Raw genomic sequence first — 24,896 nt, forward strand, 5'->3', positions numbered from 1 at the left:
TAATGGTGTTTATATTCTGCTATTTTCAGATTTTGTACAGACAGACAGACGAAAATTTTTTTTTTGATTTACTGATTAAAATTTAAATTCAGCTTGTTTATTCATTGTTTTTTTAACATTATGGACGAAACTGTCGAAATTGTGGGAGCAGACACTCATTACAGTCACCCTTTCATTGGGGTTTCATTGTCAGTGTTGTCTGCACTTTTGGTGGGTGGAAGTTTTATTTTACAAAAGAAAGGATTACTTCAAACTGCAAATCGTTCATCAAAACATGGTGGGTTTAGATCTGTGTGTCTTTATGGTTTTATTTAAAAGAAAAGTTTACCGGCAGCATAGTGTAGTGTTAAGAACACTTGCTGCACCACTATGAGGTCGTGGGTTTAATCTCCACTGACAGCCTGATCTCATGCTGTAGCGCCCTTGAGTAAGGCACTATAAACGGTATAAACTTCTGCTGAGCCAATACTTAATCAGCAGCATAATTACCGGGCAATTATAGACTATATAATTTTCCAAACTGCCATAGGCAACTCGAGACTGGGTCGAAGTAACTGATGTTACTCTATGTTTAGGTCGTGCATACCACCTTTCCACATCAAGGATAAAGATAATATATTCAAAAAAAAAACTATAAGTAAATACATGGCTTAACTGCAAATAGTGTGGGATTTGTGTAATTTAAACTTGAAACTTCTCGACTGTAGTCTAATGCCATAATCGCCCAGTCTGGAAAGTAGGGCAGCATGCACGCACAAGATTTTTTTCGTTGAATAAAAATGCTTGCCTGAAATTGGCCTTTTGCCTGCCTGGCGTTAAAAGTAAATGCAAAACTAAAGGTAAAACGCTAACATAAATCACGCGTGCAGGCGTAGACCGAAAATTTTAGTACGCGTGCGCGGTCACGCTAATTTTTACGCTTGCACGCACAAGATCTCGTCGAAAACTGCCCTACTTTTCAGACTGGATAACAGCTATACTACTCCATTGGAATACTCAGATTATTAATCCCTGCATTAACCTTTTCATTAAAACTTGCCAACAATCAGTCTTGGGTTTGATTCCCGATGCGGGACTAAAATGAATGGGTTAATTAAGCATAGTTTTATCTCATTGATTTAAAGGGACCGGCAGCGTGGTGTAGTGGTAATAACACTTGCTACACCACACATGAGGTCGTGGGTTCAATCCTTACTGATCTCATGCTGTAGCGCCCTTAAGTAAGGCGCTATAAACGGTATAAACTTCTGCTGAGCCAGCACTTAATCAGCAGCATAATTACCGGGCAATTATAGTCTCTATAATATCCCAAACTGCCACAGGCAACTCGAGACTGGGTCGGAGTAACTTATGTTACTCTATGTTTAAGTCGCGCATTCGACTTTCCCACATCGAGGATAAAGATATATACAAAAAAAAACCATGTTTGTTGTTCTGCCTATTTGTAATATTTGTTTTATTTTTTGAAGCCCCGCACACAGGATTTGCCTATCTTCAACAATGCACCTGGTGGCTGGGATTTTTATCAAGTAAGATTTTTTTTTACATTTAACATTAGTGGCTCAGCATAAGTCTGTATTATTTATAGCACCTTACATGAGGGTGTTATAGCATTAGAACAGTGTGGATTGAACCCAGGACCTCATGTTGTAAAGCCAAAATTTTGAACACTACACCACATTGTAAAAATATACTTAAGCTATAACATGCCGATAAAATCAATTTTTTTATTCTGACTATATACCAGAACAACTGGTAATGCAAAGTTTAGTAGGTAACTATAAAATATACTGGATTAAATGGATTGAATTATATTGTATTATGTATTGTATATACTAGGGATGGGCTGAAATCCAAATTACTCGGATTCGACGAGCCCGAGTATTTTGTCGCGATACTCGGCCGAGTCCGAGTACTCGGTTATGATGTCATTTAAACGTATATAACTGTTCACGAGAATCTTTCCCGCATAATTTTAAAACTGCAAAATTTACCAAAAAACACGTATTTATGGATTATAAAAGGTTTAACGTTGGCAAAACTACTAACCGCTGATAGCAATATCATTTTAAGTACAAACGAAAATGTTTAAGTTTTAAATTTATTATGCGTAAAATTTAGTAAAAAAAGTGTAGTAAAAAGTGTATTAGTTGCGCAATTGTTGCTTAAATAACGTAATATAATTGAGAGTAGATTATAAATTATTAGAAAAAGGCAAACCTCGTGTTTTTTTATGTTTAATAAATCGTATACGATCTTAAATGACAAATTATTACTCGGCGTCCGAGTACTAAAAAATGCTCGATGAGCACGAGTATTAAAATATACTTAATACTCGGGCCGAGTACTCGGACTCAGATTCGATTGGCCCATCCCTAGTATATACGTCAAATTTGCATTAAATTTATATAGAAAGTGACTGAGGGAACATAAAGATTGGCATGGGCTTAATTATGATCCAAACCCTAATGCATTTAGGATACACTTAATACATTCGACTCAATTATACCATTTGGTCCATTCCGTCTATTAAATATTTATTTAAACCTTTTTTTTTTGTATATAAATTTATCCTCGATGTTGGAAAGTCCAATGCGCGACTTAAACATAGAGTAACATCAGTTATTCCGACCCAGTCTCGAGTTGCCTGTGGCAGTTTGGGATATTATAGATTATAATTGCCCGATAATTATGCTGCTGATTAAGTGCTGGCTCAGCAGGAGTTTGTACCGTTTATAGCGCCTTGCTTAAGGGCTCTACAGCATGAGCGAGAATTGAACCCACGACCTCATGTTTGGTGTAGCAAGTGTTCTTACTACTACACTACACTGCCGGTAACTATATACATTTAATCTATTCAGTGCATTTAATCCTGGATATTTTATAGATGCCCCTGTTTAGTGCTTTACTATAATCTGTTAAACTGTTGGTTGTTAAACTGATTTATTATTCAGATGCTGTGGGTGAAATTATTAACTTTGTTGCAACAACTATTGCTCCAGTAATATTAATCACACCATTAGGAGCTCTTCGGGTTATAGTAAGGTAGGCAAAACTAAACTTTATCCATTTAAATTGGTAAAAATAGCCTGCATATGATATTAGGATATATATATATATACCTATAAAATATTTAAATTGGATTAAAATTGCCAAACAAAAAAATCAAGTTAATCGAAAGCTTAGCCAGTTGAATAAATCACATTGATCAAATGGGACTAATAAAGTGCATGAATTGAACCCTAACCCAAACCCTTATCTATATGGAATACACCTAATTTATGCAATCCATAAAGTACTGTATATATATATATTTTATGGGTAGGCCTATCATTTTAGGGGGCTATGTTTTAAAACTGTATAATCATATTAAAAAACATAAAGTTAAAAAATATAAAAATGTATTTTAAAATAAGCGTCAAGTATTGACTAAGGGCGATATTAAAGGGGAGGGCTGTCGCCTTGCCGATTTTAGTCCCACAATTTTCGGAGATTTTACTATGATTCGTTGACCGGCAGCGTTTCTCAGATCTTTTTTAAGTTTTTTACTATCAGTGGTATGTTGATTAAAACTGCCTTTTTCCTTATCTTCTTGAATAAAATCGACCGTTGGGCTTTCAAGTTTTCGACTCTCTGCTACTTTTTTAGTCTGTCTTTTTAGGGCCTTAGTGGCAATCACCTTGCGCTGCGCAGCGTTAATAGTAGCCCTGAGGGCTATGCTTTTAGACATATGTTCGGGCATTTTAGGCAGAGGTGGGGGCTGAAGCACTTGAAAGGGCATCGCATTGTAAATTACAGCTTGCTTGTTACACCACCTTGAAAAATAGAGTTTTTTGAGTTAAATACATTTAAAAAAATTATAGATAGTGGTAGATTAGAGCAGTTGGTTACATATGTAGTTTTTTTGGGTAATATTTGGATTTAGGTTAACAAATATTATGTTTTAAACTACTGCATAAGTTACTTTATGTTAGTGTCCACGGTCGGCTGCTTGTGCCTTTGTTTTGGCTTGTAGTTGATTTTGCCTAGTATGTTACTGTGAAATCCCTCTGCTTGTATTTTTCTAAATGTTCCTTCCACCTTGGAACACATATATTATATATATAATATTCGCTCCTTTTTACATATAATTACTATTGCAAAAAATCAAAAATTGTTTTACACGTCTTTTAAACTAGGGCAGCAGTAGGGATTAAACCCACGATCATACACTGCCCATGGTTGCCCAGTTTATGTGAGTGTCTTACCGTTTTTACTGGTTTCGGCGTTGCAACTACAGAATGAGGGGCATCCTGCATCCAAACTGTTACACTGCCACGTCTTTGGCGATTATAACCTTCTGATGCTTCCTACAATAGAGAGTGTTAAAATGGATAAGTTTGTTCTATAACCATACGGAAATAATAGAAATGTGATACTTTATTCACAAATGCATTAAGGGCTATCCTTTGCTGATCTTGTTCAAAAAACCGGTAGCGTGGTGTAGTGGCAAGAACACTTGCCACACCAGACATTCTACTTTCCCACATCGAGGATAAATATATACAAAAAAATAGAAATATGATACTTCATTCACAAACGCATTAAAGGCTACCCTTTGCTGATCTTGTTCAAATAATACTTTCTGCCATTAGACCATATGGATAAAACGTACTTGTATAAGGCTCTATATAACTAGCCCTATAAGAACTATTCAAATAGCTTATTCATTACTTTTTTTGTGGACAACTCTTTCCTACCTCGATCAGTATTTTTCCAACGTTCGTTAATTTTTCCTCGATCGAATCTCTTTTGGTTCGCTCCGACTGTACGAACGCTACCGCTTTTGAAACTGGCTTTTTCGCGGGTTGTTTCTTACCTCCCATCAGGCTTAAAATATTAACGGCGTTTTTGACGTGCTTCCATTGCGCGTGGACGGAACCTCGTATGGTGCGCAAGGTGTGAGGGGATCCCACCCGTTTTATATCGGCTGGTAACGCAACTGGTAATTCTTGAGGCTATATAGGTAATAATTTATATTAGACTAACCCTCTCTCAAGCACCGACCTCTAGTTTTTGAATAGATATACTAGTCTGGATTTTGAATTATTTCCAAATGATGTTTTGGCAAATGTTTTTAACTATTGCCGAAGCATATGCAATAACATCCCTACAATTCTTGGCTATTTCTATACTGTTTCGTCGTCTGTTTTAGTACGATCAGCCTGAATTGCAATTTTATCTGCTTTAAAAATAAATTTATCCTCGAGTTGATATACCTGTAATGGTAAATCGATAAGCCAAGGTTTCGATTGCCCGAACGTTCCGATGTATCTTCCTTCCAGAGACCAGAGTCTTACACTACCGTCTACTCCTCCAGTTGCCACCAAGTCGTGATCTCCGATAATGGCAAGTGACGTCACGGCAGCCACGTGACCACGAAATGACGCTTTTAGCTCAGGGGGCTGTTCACAGGGCAAATAACGGGTAGTTGAAGGCTGTAATAAATAATAGTCTATTTAACTCTTATAACATTATCAAATTGAAAAGGGTTTTTTGTTTTGATTTTAAAAAATGGCCACCTTATTACTGCTGTGTATGTTATGAACATCGAATTCCGACTGAACACTTAGCCTTCTTTCAACGACGTCTGCCCCAAAGCAGTAAGTCTCAATGTCCCACACTTTGACGTAGCCTCGGCTATCTCCGGTCACGAGAACCTTGTTTTCGAGATCGCTCGCTAGTCTAGTAACAAAGTCGCCAGTGTACTTCTTTTTACAGGCGTGAAAAAAGCCAAGCATACCACCGCGCTGGTGGACTGACCAAGTGCATATCCAGCCTCCTGCCGACGAGGTTACCAGACTACCGGTGGTTTCCCCGCAGTGTCTTGTCTGCAGAAACAGCACCTGGTACGTGGCCTTGTCGGAAATTTGTGACTGTTTGTTGTCGGACTGACTTGGCGACGACTGTCTGCTTGTCGTGCTGTTACTGCTGGTGCTGCTTCGAGACTCACTGTTGTCAGACGACGACGAGTTGGAATCAAAATCGCTGAACTTGTCGTTTTCATCTAAAATATGGTAAACAATAATCGGATCACTTGTAGTTAACGGTTCTCGGAAAATCTTAGGACCGTGACGAAAGAGAACCAGCTTGGCCCGTATTATACGAGAGAGAGAATCAGGCAGTACCGTAAAGTACGAGAGAGAATTAGCAAGGGGCCGTAAAGTACGGGTGTTTTAATGAGAACCGTAAAGTACAAGTGACCCAGTAATCCAAACCCTACGTTTTTGAATCTTATCAAACAACCTAAGAATAAATAACAACTTTTTCACGATTTTTCCGGCTAAAATCTGCCAAAACTTTATACTTATATATTTAAACTGCTTTTTATACCGTTAAACTTGTAAAATAACTGGTTTTTATACCGTTAAACTTGTAAAGTAACTGGTTTTTATACCGTTAAACTTGTAAAGTAACTGGTTTTTATAGCGTTAAACTTGTAAAGTAACTGGTTTTTATACCGTTAAACTTGTAAAGTAACTGGTTTTTATACCGTTAAACTTGTAAAGTAACTGGTTTTTATACCGTTAAACTTGTAAAGTAACTGGTTTTTATACCGTTAAACTTGTAAAGTAACTGGTTTTTATACCGTTAAACTTGTAAAGTAACTGGTTTTTATACCGTTAAACTTGTAAAGTAACTGGTTTTTATACCGTTAAACTTGTAAAGTAACTGGTTTTTGTCCTCCAACCATGGCAAGTTAGATGGCAGCCAAGCGTCGGAACGTTGAAGGAAAAGCCCTATAGTCGTTGCAGAACGCCCTTTCCTTCTTCCCTTTGGAGAATCCACCTCGCTGTGCGAGGAAGCGTGATCTGTTCCTGTGGAAAAAATATAACTTGTTAATTAAAAAAGGTTTCACCCATAAATTTAATAAAGGTAAATTTATTCTTTTTAAAAAGGGATATTGGATTTTGTAGGGGTGTAATTTCTAATAGAGCTTTAAATGTAAGGTGTTGCTTATAAGCCTATATGCACTTTTGCAAACAAAGCAAAAACTATCTGTTTTTTGGTAACTTATTTGTTTGTAACAATTAAGTGCAATCTTTAGCAAAGCATCTTTGCCAATATGCTTAAGGAAATATGTACTTATCCTATAATTGTTTTGGCTACTTATAGAAACAATTCTACAACACACCAGGCAGCGTGGTGTAATGGTAAGAACACTTGCTACACCATACATGAGGCCGTGGGTTCAATTCCCACTGATCTTATGCTGTAGCGCCCTTGAGTAAGGTGCTATAAACGGAACGAACTCCTGCTGAGCCAGCACTTAATCAGCAGCATAATTATCGGGCAATTATAATCTATAATATCCCAAACTGCCACAGGCAACTCGAGACTGGGTTGGAGTAACTGATGTTTCTCTATGTTTAAGTCGCACATTCGACTTACCCACATCGAGGATAAAAATATATACAAAAAAAAACTTTAACGATAGAAAGAAATCTAACTTAAAAATGCCTTATGGCAGAAAAATCCAAAGTTGATGAAATACAAAAAAAACAACTTTTAAGCATCTATAAATATACCGTTTGTTTTCCCGTTTTCGCCTATTTTCGCTTGACTTTCGGCCTTGATTTTTGACTTCGTTTTCGGAACCTGTTTCTTTTGCCTGTTAGGCACGGGTAGCAAGCTCATATGCATGTTAAACATCATCATTACGTCAGCGGTTTTAAGCGTCCATAAAAATATATCACCGTCATATGATGACGACACCAGTATGCCATCGTGTTTGTGGTAGTCCAAACACAAGATGTCGTCGTCGTGCGTTCGTTCAAGCAATGTGTATTCGTCGTTTCCATACGAATCGAGGTATACGCTCACGTGTCTGTTCCAGCCTGCTGTGACTATTCGTTGCCTGTTATAATAAAACACAGTGTTTCAGGCGCGGTATTTCGACCACCTTGGAATTATACTTACGCTATGTTTAACTTACGCTGTGTTTAACTGACCGGCAGCGTGGTGTAGACCGGCAGCGTGGTGTAGTGGTAAGAACACTTGCTACACCACACATGAGGTCGTTGGTTCAATCCCCACTGTTCTCATGCTGTAGCGCCCTTGAGTAAGGCGCTATAAACGGTGTGAGCTCCTGCTGAGCCAACACTTGATCAGCAGTATAATTATCGGCCAATTATAATCTATAATATCCCAAACTGCCACAGGCAACTCGAGACTGGGTCAGAGTAACTGATGTTACTCTATGTTTAAGTCGCGCATTCGACTTTCCCACATCGCGGATAAAGATATATACAAAAAAAAACTCAATTACTCTGCTGTTGTTTTATCTGGCAGTTTTCCTATCGTTAATGTTACCCGCGTTAAGCTACAATGAAATTGCGTTAGCGCTCATAAATACACGACAATTATTTTATATTCTTAAAATTATTTCGCATATTTACGTTAAAGTTGTTGGAAACCATTTTTTAATCTTGTTTTATATTTTTTTTTCTTTTGTTAAAATGGTAATGTAATGGGCCACATTGTAAATTCGAAAATTAAGTAAATGTTATTGGAATACAAGACTTGTTATGTTGGGTTTTTTGTCCTGTTATGTTGGGTTTTTTTTTTTTTTTTTTTGAATTTTGCTTATTTTTTCTTTAGATTTTTGCAATGTTTTACTAAAAGGGTAAATCAGTGCTTACCTCGTGAAAACGATGTCTGTTATTTCTTGCTCATCCATTTTCTCCAAGACCCTTAACTTGGCCCCGTTATTAAAATTCCACAGGATTGCGCCACCCGTTCTACCGCCTATACCAAAAAAATGATGACGTCACTGTGTTTTAAGCTTGGTCTCGTAGTGTACTGTACTGGTTTTAGCTTTGGACTACGGGCCATAAGGTTTTGGGTTCAAGCCGCACCAATGCCACACTATTTTCTGAGTTCGGCGTTTGTACTGGTCATAGCATTGTACTACGGACCAAAAGGTTTCAAGTTCAAGCCATACACCAATGTCAAACTATTTGTCATTTAATTCGGCGTTTGTACTATAGTCATAGCATTGGACTACGGGGAAAAGGGTTTCGGGTTCGAGCCGCCCCAATGCCAAACTATTTCCTTTTATTTCGGCATTTGTATTGGTCATAACTTTAGACTACGGGCCAATACGTTTTGGGTTCAAGCTGCACCAATGCCACACTATTTGCTCCTAATTCTGGCGTTTGTACTGGTCATAACTTTGGGCTACGGGACAAAGGTTTCGGGTTCGAGCTGCACCAATGCCACACTATTTGCTCCTAATTCTGGCGTTTGTACTGGTTATAACATTGGACTACGGGCCAAAAGGTTTCGGGTTCGAGCTGCACCAATGCCACACTATTTGCTCCTAATTCTGGCGTTTGTACTGGTTATAACATTGGACTACGGGCCAAAAGGTTTCGGGTTCGAGCCGCAACAATGTCAGACTATTTGGCCCTTAATCTGGCGTTTGTACTGGTCATAACAGTGGACTACGGGCCAAAGGTTTCGGGTTCGAGCTGCACCAATGCCACACTATTTGCTCCTAATTCTTGCGTTTGTACTGGTTATAACTTTGGACTACGGGCCAAAAGGTTTCGGGTTCGAGCAGCCCCGATGCCACGCTATTTATTACTAAGTTCGGCGTTTGTACTGGTCATAGCATTGGACTACGGGCCAAAAGGTTTCGGGTTCGAGCTGCACCAATGCCACACTATTTGCTCCTAATTCTTGCGTTTGTACTGGTTATAACTTTGGACTACGGGCCAAAAGGTTTCGGGTTCGAGCTGCACCAATGCCACACTATTTGCTCCTAATTCTGGCGTTTGTACTGGTCATAACAGTGGACTACGGGCCAAAGGTTTTGGGTTCGAGCAGCCCCAATGCCACGCTATTTATTACTAAGTTCGGCGTTTGTACAGGTCATAGCATTGGACTACGGGCCAAAGGGTTTCGGGTTAGAGCCGCTCCAATGCTTAACTATTTGCCACTTAGTTAGGCTTTTGTACTAGTCATGGCATTGGCCTACGGGCCGAAAGGTTTGGGTGCGAGCCGCCCCAATGCCACGCTATTTTCACTTGGTTTAGCGTTTGTACTGGTCATAACTTTGGACTGCGAGACATAAGGTTTTGGGTTCGAACCGCTCCTGGGGCGTTTAAGCCGCCCCAATGCCACACTTTTTGCCCTTTAGTTTGGCGTTTGTACTGGTCACGACTTTGGACTACGGACCATAAGGTTTTGGGTTTGAGCCGCTCCAATGCCACACTATTTGCTCCTAATTCTTGCGTTTGTACTGGTTATAACTTTGGACTACGGGCCAAAAGGTTTCGGGTTCGAGCTGCACCAATGCCACACTATTTATTACTAAGTTCGGCGTTTGTACTGGTCATAACTTTGGACTGCGGGACATAAGGTTTTGGGTTCTAACCGCTCCTGGGGCGTTTAAGCCGCCCCAATGCCACACTTTTTGTCCTTTAGTTTAGCGTTTGTACTGGTCACAACTTTGGACTGCGGGACATAAGGTTTTGGGTTCTAACCGCTCCTGGGGCGTTTAAGCCGCCCCAATGCCACACTTTTTGTCCTTTAGTTTAGCGTTTGTACTGGTCACAACTTTGGACTACGGGCCATAAGGTTTTGAGTTTGAACCGCTCCAATGCCAAACTATTTCCCCTTTATTTCGGCTTTTGTACTGGTCATGACATTGAACTACGGGCCAAAAGCCAAAGGGTTTTGGGTTCGAGCCGTACTAATGCCACACCATTTGCCCTTGAGCCCGGTGTTTACTAATAGCTCCAACACACATAAACACACATACAAGCACATTCTGCCTCAATAAAAATAAAAAAACAATCACTTTAAGCTGATATTGATAAAAAACAAACATCATAAGAAAAACATATTTTGAGTCCCTTAAACCTACTTTCGTCAAGAGTTTTTTTTCTTTAAGGGCTGCATTCAAAAATGTCTTTATACAAGCAAACGATTAATGTTTAATGTAAAACTTACACGATGGAGTTAATTTATTATACATGTTTTTTACAAGGCTATTTTAAAACTGCTTAAATGCGTTGTAATAATAACGTCGCAAACCTGTTAATAACCTTCTGTTCGTCGGGTCAAAGGCCATGCAGGTTATCTCTATGTCCGGGTCTGTACAGAACTGCATTTGTTTCACCCCAGTCTTAATGTCCCATATACACACCAACGAGTCTTCGCCACCCGTAACCAACTAAATAAACCAAGTTAATTTTTTTATACACATATTTTTCTTCGATGTAGGAAGTTCCACTTTACGACCTAAACATAGAATAACTTCAGTTACCCCGACCAAGTCCCAAGTTGCTTTTGTCAGTTTGAGTTATTGTAGAATATAATTGCTAGATAATTACACTGCTGATTAGGTGCTAGCTCAGTAGGAGTTCCTACTGTTTATAGCGCCTTACTCAAGGGCGCTACAGCCTAAGAGCAGTGAGGATCGAACCCACGCTCATATGTAGGTATGGTACACACATAGTTTTGTATACATTATAGTTAGGCCTCCGAATGGCTATTGTGTTTGTTTAATGTAGGTGTACTACTTAAATCTATTAGATTTTTACAATTTAATGTTTAGTAAATATACTACGTGTAGTGGTCGAATGATAATACAGTCCTATGCCCATGTGATGCCTATCTTAACCAATAATTATCTACTATAGATAATAAGGGCTAATTCTCTTTATAAATATCTCCTGTGTTATTTAATACTTTACACTAACAACGAAGACTAAAATTTTAATCAAAAAGCTGTTATATTGTGCATTTTATTTGCACAAACATTGTCTTGAGTTATATTACATTTTATAAAAGCATTTAAAAAATTAACACATTCGGAAAATGGTTTGTCAAACTATGGATATTGTTATTATAAAGCTTATGATTGGTCTACATTAGTCGTTATTACGTTATTATAAAGGTTATGATTGGTTTACATTTGACAAAACAGTGTACATTTGTCGTCAAAGCATTGTACAATAATAATATGATGTTTATTGATCGTTTATGGTTGATATCATTGTTCTAGACTTCATGTGAGAATGGAAGTTTGAGCGCTGTCACATCACTGCACGGGTATGTGATGCCTGTGTTTGTTACTAAGGCGACGGTTTCGTCACGACTAGTTGACGTGCCAGCTTGCTGATGCGGAACGTCTGGTATGTAGCAGTAAAGGTGACTTTCCGATGACGTCACTGTCTCTGGAACGTGAGGTGTTGCGTTAAGAACTCGGTTTGCCGCGTTGTTTACAAAGACCCTACTCGTTTCCTCTACAATTGAATTCTCTTGAAATTCTCGCGTTTGTAAATGAATTTCTTCGCCATTTTCTTGTTTCTTGCCTTTTGGCGCTTTCTGTCGCCAAACGACCGCCAAAAGACAAAGCATCGCAAGAATAATGATCATAAACGATATGGAAATGCCAGCAAGTAGACCGATACTGTCAAGTAGGGACATGTAAAATGGATCTCTTGATTGGGCGATTTCGGTAGCAACCGTAGACGTTGTAATGCCATCAGTTGTAACGTTTGGTTTGAAACACAAAAACGGTTGAAAAACGTCCGCTGCGATACTGTAAAGGCGATACATAACTCGTCCGTCCGATCCAAAGTCAATCGCAACGGTTTGCCGTTTATTTAGGGTATTGTGGTGTAGATATCTGACATACCACGGCTCTGAAACGCTGTTATCAATCCATTGAAACGTATTACCATGGTCTTCACTTGAAAGACCTACTCTGTACGTGTCCCCACTGCAAAAGTAAGATATCGACGCTCCGTAGTCTACTAACGCTTTGAATATCTCCTTGTTGGGTATAACTGCTAGTTCCGAAAGATAACTTTTACACCAATTTACCGACGTTTTGTAATCCATGTGCTTCGTAAAATACATTGCCTTTCCATACATGGTGTCGCATCCGAAATCGCAATCGTACAGACTACGCCTGTTTATAAGTTGACAATCCATTTTTCGAGAATTCAGCAACTGCCTTACTCTGTTCTGTTTCTCATGGCAACAACTTTTTGTTATGCGACTTTTTATAGTAGTTGTCTAAATCACCTTTGCGTCCGTAACTTTTTTTGTTTTTACCCTTCTCGGGATGTGTTTTTGAATATTTCACAATATAACAAAAAATATGGCAACGTTTTGGTTCCCCATGATTTAGTATGTAAAAGAATGAAGCAGTTCGTGAGGCAGAACGGTCGTTTAGCATTTATTCAAATGTTAAGTATTCGATAAGTTGTGCTAACAAGATTTCCCTCAATAAAGTCCTGCGTAAAAATTACGAAATCATGAGGAAAGTTCTAAATTTAGAAGGATACTTTGTAAGCCTTGTCTCTTATTATCAGCTTTTGTTATTTATAAGCAAATTTAGTCATCTTCGTGGGGTTATCACGACCCAAAACCAACTAGTGGAAACTTGCGAGCAAATTTGGTCATCTTCGTGCGGTTTTCACGACCCAAAACCAACTATTGGAAACTTGCGAGCTTTTAAAAGTGTTTAACAAAAGACAATTTGCGCAATTGTGCGGTACTACAAAAAAATTTCAAAAAAGACAACCCCATAGTTTAAAGGCCTTAGGAAACGCCAGTTCGAGGTGTGATCGTTGTATTATGCAGGGTACGAATTAATGTTTAAAAAACGATTCGCTATAAATGAGGTTGCATTTTTAGAGTAATTATTAGGTTCAAGTCACAATCTTCGTTTTTTTGTAACACTTGACGCGTTGCGTGGCATTTTTAAAATGTAACGTATTGTTAAACAATCGTTAAGAATATTTTGCACGAAAAACGAGACATTTTTAATTCTTTTAAGGCTGTGTTATGCATTTAAAAAATTGCGCAACAACTGAACGATCTCGGGAGCGAAATTTACGCATTGCCAAAACATGGAAAGTTGTTGTTATTAAATGCCCTATAGTAACCTACATTTACGCAGGATTATGATGATGTAATTAAATTAGTGTGAAACCGGTGTAAAATAGATCGTAAAAATATACACGAGAGTTTTATCACTGCCTGAACCTTTTTTGGTTGATTCGCTATTTCTAATATATTTGTAAAAAACGATTCGCTAATTTAAAAAAACGATTCGCGTTTAGCGAATAGCGACCCGTTATTTCGTTTCCTGTTATGTTTAGAATTTATTAAAAATATTCAAATTAGTTAAGACGAGGCGCTACTTCACACCTTGTATCTATATTATAATATTAAGGGTTACCTGAATGTACCTTACATGAGAATTATTTTTTAAGTGGACCAAATATTGAGGGTTAATGTAAATGACCTCAACATAGGAATTAGTTTTTTAAGTTGAGCTTTTGACTTTTAGAACCCAAGTCAGAAGTCAAGGCCCCATTCACACCTTATAATATCAATGGGGTTAACGTAAATGTACCCTATCCCAGGGGTCGGCAATCTTTTAGTACTGTGGACCGATTTAAAACTATAATGTTTTTTGCGGACCAGCCGTTAAAAAAAATAAAAAAATTTTTTGGCATTTTCGGGTGAAAGAAATCAATCAGTTTTGCTAATAATGATGTTTCGAAAAACGCAAAAAAGTTTATAGCAATTTATTTATTCCTTCATTAAATCGATAATAAACATTTTAAATGGTTCTATGGCAAAATAAGCTTACAAATCAAAAAAAAAAGGACGGCCTGGTAACGTAACGCCCATGGACCGGCACCGGGCCGCGGCCCGGTGGTTGCCGACCACTGCCCTTATCCTATATTGAAATTTTTTTTTTAAAGACGACCTTTTTACGTCTAGAACATTTTTTTTTTTTTTTTGTATATATATCTTTATCCTCGATGTGGGAAAGTCGATAGCGCGACTTAAACATAGAGTAACATAAGTTACTCCGACCCAGTCTCGAGTTGCCTGTGGCAGTTTGGGATATTATAGAGACTATAATTGCCCGGTAATTATGCTGCTAATTAAGTGTTGGCTCAGCAGGAGTTCATACCGTTTATAGCGCCTTACTCAAGGGCGCTACAGCTTGCGATCAGTGGGGATTGAACCCACGACCTCATGGTAGTGTAGCAAGAGTTCTTATCACTACACCACGCTGCCGGTCACTACACCACGCTGCCGGTTAATATATTTATAAATAAAATTCCTAAAAAAATGCAAACCTGATTGAATAGGGGATTGTACAGAACGGCCGCCACCGGCTTTGCGTGACTTCGCGACTGTTTGCCACTAAAACTGTTCGGGGAATGATTCCTAGGCTGAAAAATTCCGATGCGGTTAGTTACGATGGTTAACTCTTTGGATCGCTCGTTGAATATTGCCCCAGATATGTCTAAGCGACCGAGATCCACGCCACGCCCGTGTATGCTCTGCTTGCACGAGTAATCTCTAAGATCCTAGACCCGGATATTTTTGTCTTTGCTTATGCTGTAATTCGTAGCAAAAATTTGGGATTAGGAAGCTTAAAAATAAACAAGTTACACTGAAAATTTTAAAACACTAAAGGTTAGGCTTAAACTTTCTGTGTTTTATGTTGAAACTTATTAAAGACTCAAAAATTATGTGGTAAATTTGAAAGAAAAGGCGTAAAACTTTTTAAAAAAATGGGACTATATGGCCCCCTAATCGAGCCCAACTTTACGGGTCAAAGGGTAAAATTTGATGTTTGAAGTCAGTTTTCTTACCTTATTATCTGATGATCAAACGCCCTTACTAGGACCTGTACCACTCCGGTATTGTGTCCCTTTAACACGGCAGACGACTTGCGCACTACGTATGGGTTCCAAACTCTGACGTCACAGTCCCGACCCCCGGTCACGATCAGGTTCCATTCCGGATCGTAGGACAGCGACAAGACCCCGTTGGTCACGTAAAAATTCGATTTACTGAAGATTTAAAAACATAGAAGTCAGATTTTTTTGTTTTGTCACGTGACCATTTCATGACCGTTTTGTCACGTGGTTAGTTATTTTGCTTACTTACCGGTTGACGTTCAGTTTTTGGTTCGGAAGACATTGCGTTTTTTCGGTGATGTCGGCAAAAAATAAGGCGGTGTCGCTCTTCGTACAAGCCGAGATAAAACACTCTTGACCCTTTATCAGACAATAAAAATTTGATTTAAAGTGCCTGATTTTGTATATGACGTCACAAAAAAAATATATATAAATCTAAAGAGTCTATAGACTCGTATCTTCGTACTAAAGTCTATATAAAACAAAGCTTAGTGAACGATATATATTGCAGCATGGGCAGCGTGGTGTAGTGATAAGAACACTTGCTACACCACACAAGAGGTCGTGGGTTCAATCCCTACTGATCTTATGCTGTAGCGCCCCAGAGTAAGGCGCTATAAACGGTATGAATTCCTGCTGAGCCAGCACTTAATCAGCAGCATAATTACCGGGCAATTATAATCTCTATAATATCCCAAACTGCCACAGGCAACTCGAGACTGGGTCGGAGTATATGATGTTACTCTATGTTTAAGTTGCGCATTCGACTTTCCCACATCGAGGATAAAGATATATACAAAAAAAAAATTATGTATATTTTATAGGCCTGTAAAATAAACAAAGCGTTTGTTTTTTATGCGCGGGTAAACAAATGTTAAGATTTACAGGTATATTATGACAATTAAAATGCGGACCATTGGATGGGCTATTGACTAGTTATTTTAAAACAATTTTTTCCTTTTTTTTGTTACATTGTCTATAGCGGTCATGAAGTTAAACCACAGCCAAAAGGTTTTGGTTTGAGCCTCACCAATACCATTATTCGCTCTTGAGCCCGGCGTTTTCGGATAGCTCAAACACGTCACAACAGCACACCACTATCCAAAAAAAAATATTAAAAAAAACGTTAAGGAGTATAAGGAAAATACCTTTCTGCTAACATAGTATCGAACTTGCTGCACCCAGTTTGTGTGCGCGGTTCGAAACCTCGCAGCCTTCAGATTTTCAAGTCCTTTTTTGAGTAGCTTGCCCATGGAGACCCGACCGTCCGGGCATATGGCCGAGTTGAAAAGACAAAGGTTGGGGTTCTCGTAGAATCGGATCAGGATTATGCTGCCGTTCGTGTCGCCCCAGAGTATAATTGCCTTTTTTGGATCTTTAACATTGTAGCTGTAGTCCATGGTCAACACGCAATGTTTTAAATCTATAGTGAAAGGAAGTGTTAAAAGTTGGATGCTTTAAGACAAGGATTCTAGATTTTTAGACAATAAAACCCCATGCATATAAACAACATTTAAATGCATTATTTAAAAGCCCTATCAACAGGTTTTGCCCTATATCAACAGATTTTGCTAAATATATGTTTTGCTAAATTAAGACTTTAACTTTACCTCTGATCTGAAATCTTTTTTGTATCATACTGGAGGTCATTGTATAAAACGATATTTCGTAGTCAGTCGATGCCACTGCGATGGTATTACAGTTCGGCATGCATACCATATCTGTTACAGACAGGCTACCCACTGAGCTTGCGTTCGCTTTTACCGTGCCTTTACCGCCGTCCAACATCACAGACTTTTGCAAGACCCAGTTAAGGCTCCAGACGTTGAGTATTCCTTCTTTGGACAGGGTTAGGTATCGGCTGGACGCGTAGTCTGGTTCTACGGTGTCGTGATCGCTATGTCTCGTGTTGAAACCCTGCATTTGAAAACAAAAAATACAACATAATTTGTTGTGTTTTGGTCACGTTTAGTGACGTGTCTGTTTTTTTCAATGAGCGAATGATTTTACAGAAAAGGTCGGATCACTTGGTTTTCGGAAAAACTTTTGGATCTCTATTAGTTTCGCACGCCCTACATAAACAGGGTGTGTAACCAAAATGCGGCACATGTAATTAAACAAAAAGGTTGCATAAATTAAACCCTTACCCTAATCCTCACATGTTCAGTTTACCCATTAACACATCTGACTCGTAAAGCGGACTAAGTTATACTCATTAAAACATATTTCAACTAATTTTTAATGTCTGGTTGAACAATTGCCATACTTAGGTTATAACGCCTTGTTAAATTCGGGCGTGCGAAAGTAATAGAAATCCAAACTTTTAGCAAGGACAACAATGTAAAAGAGTATAAGAGAGAATTCGCCAGGACCGTAAAGTACTGAAGTTTTTTAAAAACTATAAAATTTAAGTACTTTAAAATGTCTAAGGTGAGACAAAAATACTTATATAACCGGTCATGGCATGGGACTACGAGCCGAAAGGTTTCGGGTCAAGCCGCACAACGCCACACTATTCGCCCTTGAGCCGGACGTTTACGGATAGCTCAGACACGTCCCGAACCGCACACCCTAACCCGATAAAATATCAAAAACCTATCCCCATAAGGGAATATGAAAAAAAAAATACTTATATTTGTTATTGTTCTTTGTAATATAAGAATAACATATTCAGAGGGCAACCAAATTGCTATCTTTCTGGCCAAAGATAAACGGCCAAGTTTACTTTCTAACCTGTAGTAACCTAATACTGCAAATGGGCTCCAGATGGTTACTCGGTTTCTTTATCATGGGATTCGGAAACGGGCATTCCTGATCCAGAGTAAACATGTTCTTCTTCTCCTGATACTCCAACAACATGTACGACAAATACTCGTCCCAGTCGACCGTCCCGTCGCAATTGTTGTCCACCTAGGTGATTGAATGACGTCACGTATACTTGTTAATGACGTCACGAAAAATATTTTCACGACGTCATAGATTATTATACTATTATTTTGATTTCAAAATATTTCACGAATATTATGTATATGACGTCACGAATAACATTTTCATGACGTCACGATTATTATTTTCATGATGTCACAGGTTATGAACTTGTTTATGACGTCACGAATAACGTTTTATGACGTCATTAATAACTTTATGTTTATGACGTTACGAATAACATTTCCATAACGTCACGATTAATAATTATTTTCATGACGTCACAGAATATGAACTTATTATTTCGTTCAAAAATATTTATAATGCCGTAGAATTTTACTTCTTATCTAAACCAACATTGTATATGACGTCACAAAAATATAGCTATGACATTATCACGACGTCACCTTCATGAAGATCATGTCGAGCTCCGTGTCGTCGATGTCGTTGCCCATCGTCTTTTTCATCGCCACCCTGAACTGGTCCATGTCCAAACCTATCTCGCCTTTCGTGCCTGTCAACAACAAAAGTCACGTGACTTTATGGTGACGCCATTGATTTGTAAATTATTCATAAAGGTATTTGTTATTTCAAAAAGTTATTTTCTGTGGAATTTTTTTGGTGTTTTTTTCGGGTGAGTTTCTTAATTTACTTGCAAAGCAGGTTAGATGAACAGGTTTAACTTTTTTATAGTTTATTTACCCTCGTTGAAGATCTCTTCCAACTGCAGCAAATGTTCGTAGTTCATTTCATCGTCTACTTTTTTGGGCGGCCCGCGGCTAGAACCCTTATCAAACAAACATAGCAAATTAAGACTTAACTTATATTACATTTGCTAGTCATGTTTATGTATCCCTAACTCTTGATGCTGTATACGTCATGTATATGTATCTCTAACTCTTCATGCTGTATACACATGCTGTATACGTCATGTATATGTATCTCTAACTCTTCATGCTGTATACACATGCTGTATACGTCATGTATATGTATCCCTAACTCTTGATGCTGTATACACATGTTGTATACGTCATGTAAATGTATCCCTAACTCTTGATGCTGTATATACAATAAACATGTATATGTATATACATTTTTTTTTTTTTAAATTACATTTGTTTGGGAAAATAAGTAAAAAATCTCCGTATAAGTAACTGTTATATGTATCACCAGTGACTATGTCTTAGAAGCTCAAAAATGTTTTTGCTTATAAAAAAAACAGACTAGAACACCAGTTTGGATATACAAATTTACCTTTACGCCGTTTTTTTTGCATGCAGTGTCCTGAGATTGCTGTGAAGTCTTCGACGAATTTACTATTGCCATTCTTCGACTTCTCGGCAATTCTTTGTTATCGAAGCTAACAGAAGATAGACTGCCAATAAAAGATATAGATTTTAACAGGCCACTGTACGTATGTATACTGTTATGACAAAGATAGTAGATTTTAAAAAGCAACAGACTAGAAAACGCTACTGCTAGTCTTACTTGCTGTCTCGATCTATAGATGAACAGGTCGCAATTTTTGGCAAACTTTTAACTTTGGATTGCAGACCACTAAAGCTAATCTCAATTTCGGGTAATTTGGTTTGACTTTTTGGGGGCTTTGTTGATGAAACTTTCGACCCAACTGAAGATTGAGAAGTTTCTTGGTAGACGGTTTCGACCGCCGGGAGTTGAAGTAATTTCGACATTACCAAAACTTTCTAAACACTTTCTAAACATATATATATTTTTTGTATATATCTATCCGCTATGTGGAAAGGTGGAATACGCGGCCTAAGCATAGAGTAACAACAGTTACCCCGACCCAGTCTCGATTGGCCTGTAGCAGTTGGAATGTTATAAAATATAATTACCCGATAATTACGCTGCTGATTAAGTGCCTGCTCAGCAGAAATTTATAGCGTTTATAGCGCCTTACTTAAGGGTACTACAGCATGAGATTAATGGGGATCGAACCAAGGGCCTCATGTAGTGTAGAAAGTGTTCTGACCACTACAACACGCTGTCGGTATATTAGATCAAAAATCAAAAAATTATATTAGATCAAAAAAAAAAATAAAAATAAAAAAAAAGTTAACAACCCAATACACATGAGCTACTAAATGCAAAACTAAACTTATTTTTACACAACTATTTGTATTATAAAGGTCTGCCTATAGTACATAAGATTGTATTCACCACACGACTATACATACTAAGTTAATTTGAACATAATAAAACGTTTATTATCCTAAATAACGCTAACCTATAAAATAAAGTTTTTGTTAATATTTAATCGAGTTGTAAGGTCATGAATTATCGAATTATTTGATATAAAATAAAGCTGGTATGTTTAAATTAATGTTAGAAGCTACAAAATTGTCATTTACCTACCTTTTTATCAAGGAGATTTCGATTAAATAATATTTCAGAATTAAATAAAAAAATATTAAAATAATTTCTGAAAAAATAAAAAAAATTAAATTAAAGGTTTTTCTTTTTTTCGTATCTTCTTACGCATGACGAATTTTCTTACAGGTTTAGTCATTTTTATAATTTTAAAAATATTTTAAAACCGTTTTCTTTCCTTTTTTAGTTAAAACTATCAATCGACATTTTTCGTAAAAACTTTGTTTTTACAATTTTTTACAATCAACTATGACGCCATATTACAAATTATTGTAAGCAATAATGTCAATTATACTCAGGAATTTTAGACAATTTGTAAAATCAAGATTTCAATTTTAAAACCCTGTTTTTTTATAAGTAACAAATTAGCAAAATTTTTATATATAAAAAAAAAATCGACGTTTAGATATATATCAATGAACTAAAATCAATATATTTCGTTTTGATAAATTTATTAAAATAATAAAATTTTTCATATAATGAAAATTGTTATTTTAGTAGAAAATGATTTTTAAATAAGGCCACGTACAGTAGATATGATATAATTTAATGGTATTTTTATTGTATTAAGACGCCATTAACAAAACTATTCGATAGCCCGCTTTTTCGGGTTTCTATAGTCCTAATATGGTTGCAACTCTAAAATAATAATCGCCTGCAATAATTCACCCGTGCAACACAAACGGCAGTTATTTTTGCAAAGCTATAAATTTGACGAATAATATAGCACACTACGCTCCATTAGATAGAGATAAACGTTTGTTTAAAAACGTTTTTTTAAAAATAGTTTGGTGAACCGGTCATGGCGTCGGACTACGAACCGAAGGGTTTTGGGTTCGAGCCGCACCAATGTTACACTATTTGCCCTTGAGCCCGGCGTTCACGGATAGTTTAAAAACGCCCCAAACCGCACACCCTTACCCAATAAAAATATTAAAAACCAATCCCCTTAAAGTGATATAACAAAAAACGCCTATTTAAAAAATGTGTCCGGTAGTGTGATATAGCGGTCATGGCATTAAAGAACGGCCCGAAAGGTTTCGAGTTCGAACCGCACCAATGTCACACTATTCGTCCTTACGCTCGGGGTTTACGGATACGTCTCTGGCACATCCTTTCCTAATAAAAATACGAAAGCCTATCACCTTAAGGTAAAATGGATAAAAAACGAATTTAAAAAAAAAAATAAATTAAAAAATTTTTTCATGTTTTAGAAATTTTTATCTTAAAAAATTAGTTTAAAAAAAACGCACAATGCTAAAGTACGAGATGCGGGATATTGCGGGACCGTGTGTTAACGTTAACAAAAATCCGCGGAATGCGGGACGGGACGAAATTTTTGTACTTTTTTTAGGTGTGGTTACTGTATTTAGTTAAAGGGATAAGGGGTGTTGCGGGATTAACTTCAAAGGCCAAGAAATGATGCAAAATCGAATATAAAGCGCAAGGGAAGATTAGGGAAGGGTATAAAAATTCCGTCCCTTTTCCGCATTTAGCGATTTTTTGTTAACGTTTACATACGGCCCGGTATTCCCACACCCCGTATTTTAGTACTACCCTTTTTAACTAAAATTATTTTACAGTGCCGTGCTGTCTTCTATATTTCTACGTGAGCGTTTAAACACGTTAGGTAAAATAGGAGTGTTGCTAAGTCTTGTTGGGTCGACCATGATTGTTATCCATGCTCCAAGGCAGGAAAAAGTCGACACTTTTGAGGAGCTGGTAGAAAGGTTTACGGATAAGGGTAAATACTTTTTTTTTGTATTTAGCGCTTATTTTTTTAATTATTTAATTGTACTGACTTTCACTTTATTTTAAACTAGTCAATAGCCCGTCTAACTGCCAAGATTTAAACTGTGATTAGATGGTTGTAACTTTTAATTTATATATGCCCACGTTAATTTCTTCGCGCATCACAAACGGCAGTTTTATTTATTCTGAAGGCCTATAACTTGAACATTGTCTGTGACGTCATAATCTTTTTGAGTGACGTCAATTTGCGTTTTTGTAAAAACTAAGTTTCAAACTAAGATTGCATACTAACTACAACACTAAAATTGATAAAATTTAACTGGACCGGCATCGTGGTGTATAGTGGTAAGAACACTTGCTACACCACACATGAGGTCGTGGGTTCAATCCCCACTGAGCTCATGCTGTAGCGCCCTTGAGTAAGGCGATATAAGCGGTACGAACTCCTGCTAAGCCAGCACTTAATCAGCAGTATAATTACCGGGCAATTATAATCTATAATATCCCAAACTGCCACAGAAACTCGAGACAGGGTCAGAGTAACTTATGTTACTCTATGTTCAAGTCGCGCATTCGACTTTCCCACATCGAGGATAAAGATATATACAAAAAAAAAATTCAACACATACTTTAATTTAAAATTAGATTGTATGACCTAGAGCCCGACCGTTTAAACAATAGTTATATATTTTAGTGTTCTTGGTATACTGCATCATTTTGGTCGGGTTGACAGCCTTCTTGGTGATGTACGTAGCTCCGAAGCGGGGTCATTTAGACATTATGGTTTACATGTCTATAATAAGCATGGCAGGGTCGCTTACAGTGCTCTGCAGCAAAGGACTGGGCATCGCGCTGAAGGACGCGGCGACCGCAAAGGCTTCCAGCGTCTACGGTCATCCCTTGTTCTGGTTCATAATACTGGGTCACGTGGTGGGGATTCCCCTCCAGGTGGTGTTCATCAACAAAGCGCTAGCCGTGTTTAACACCAGCGCGGTCACTCCCTTGCAGTACGTGCTGACGAACATATTCATAATATTCGGATCCATTTTGTTGTTCCAAGAGTTTGCTTATTTGTCGCCGGAAGACCTTATTGGCCTCGCCTGCGGCTTTGTCACCATAGTAACGGGCGTGGTGCTTCTCAACTCGTTTAAAGACACCCGCGATTCCGCGTCTTTAGACTCAAAGCAGCCTGTTTTACCTTAGAATAAAATTTTATGTATTTGAAATTTCACATTTTTTGTTTTAAATTTTTATGAATTGTGTATAAATGTTATTGTTATTTTCATTTATTAGATTTATGCATTTTATAACTATTTTTAAGACTTTACGATTTCATTATTTAGTTTTGAGCATATATGTTTTAATAAAACTTAAGTTATTTAAAGTGAATTATGATTTGTAATATATGTTTTGCAGTTAAATTTAATTGTGTGCTTTAGAAGTTTTATTTATTACTTTTGTGTAATTTTTAAAAAAATAAAATAATCGTGTTTATGCTTTGTTTTATAATTTAAAAAAAAAATTTGTAAATTTAAGTTTTGCCACATTTTAAAAATCAATTTTAATTTTATAATAGGTTATTTGTTAGGTTTTTTAAGTTAACTAAGCTTATAATAACATAGCTATTAACATATAACCAGGTATAAAATATATATATATATATATATATATGTAATTATTGCCTTATTTAAAGTATTACAAATTGCTTTCGGGTTGCGCTAACATTTGTCAACATGTACGCCTACCTAAAAATGAATATTGAGAACCCACTTAAATGTAAAACATTTGAAAACGCATAAACAAGCTTTACTATATTTTAAATTTAAAACGTATTTATAATAAACAAAACCGCAAGGAGGACAAAAAATGTTTCAAATTTAGCTCAGCTGAAACTTTTTCCTATTTTCTCTTTTTTGGTTCTCTTTTTTAAATGTATTGTTTTGATAACGTGATAATAAGATGATATCACTTTTAAATGCTCTTTTGGCTCGTGGACCGTTTGTGTTAACTGGCAAAGCTTGAGGCCTAGTTAACGTAATTAGTCACATGTGTATGACAAATGTACTATTCTGCTTAATTATATATAGAACGTAG

The 24,896-nt window shown here is 37.2% G+C and overlaps 2 protein-coding genes across 2 annotated transcripts; one reads left to right on the forward strand and one right to left on the reverse strand.

Annotated features, from left to right (window-relative positions):
* Positions 1–35: 35 nt before the first annotated feature.
* LOC145754914 (magnesium transporter NIPA2-like) lies at positions 36–24,210 on the forward strand. Its single transcript, XM_082571082.1, has 5 exons — positions 36–277; positions 1,470–1,529; positions 2,955–3,045; positions 22,634–22,794; positions 23,497–24,210. The coding sequence occupies exons 1-5, from the start codon at positions 121–123 to the stop codon at positions 24,003–24,005; spliced, it is 978 nt and encodes a 325-aa protein (XP_082427208.1). The 5' UTR covers positions 36–120; the 3' UTR covers positions 24,006–24,210.
* Positions 3,419–20,350, reverse strand: LOC145755216 (WD repeat-containing protein on Y chromosome-like). Its single transcript, XM_082571445.1, is given in 20 exon segments — positions 3,419–3,815; positions 3,965–4,080; positions 4,248–4,349; positions 4,740–4,997; positions 5,259–5,494; positions 5,570–6,027; positions 6,701–6,857; positions 7,569–7,897; positions 8,682–8,787; positions 11,083–11,221; positions 15,162–15,426; positions 15,684–15,884; positions 15,982–16,091; positions 16,880–17,154; positions 17,342–17,648; positions 18,465–18,641; positions 19,064–19,170; positions 19,359–19,443; positions 19,911–20,031; positions 20,145–20,350. Coding segments are annotated over 20 exon segments (4,152 nt in total).
* Positions 24,211–24,896: the final 686 nt, after the last annotated feature.

Source organism: Corella eumyota, chromosome 6 (assembly GCF_963082875.1).
Source record: "Corella eumyota chromosome 6, kaCorEumy4.1, whole genome shotgun sequence".
In the NCBI taxonomy this organism is placed as follows: Eukaryota; Metazoa; Chordata; class Ascidiacea; order Phlebobranchia; family Corellidae; genus Corella; species Corella eumyota.

Excerpts from the sequence above, each read along its gene's own strand:
- LOC145754914 (XM_082571082.1), top strand. The coding sequence starts at position 121 with ATGGACGAAACTGTCGAAATTGTGGGAGCAGACACTCATTACAGTCAC. Across the intron at positions 1,530-2,954 it reads GTGGCTGGGATTTTTATCAA|ATGCTGTGGGTGAAATTATT; the intron begins GTAAGATTTTTT and ends TTTATTATTCAG. Across the intron at positions 22,795-23,496 it reads AGAAAGGTTTACGGATAAGG|TGTTCTTGGTATACTGCATC; the intron begins GTAAATACTTTT and ends TATATATTTTAG.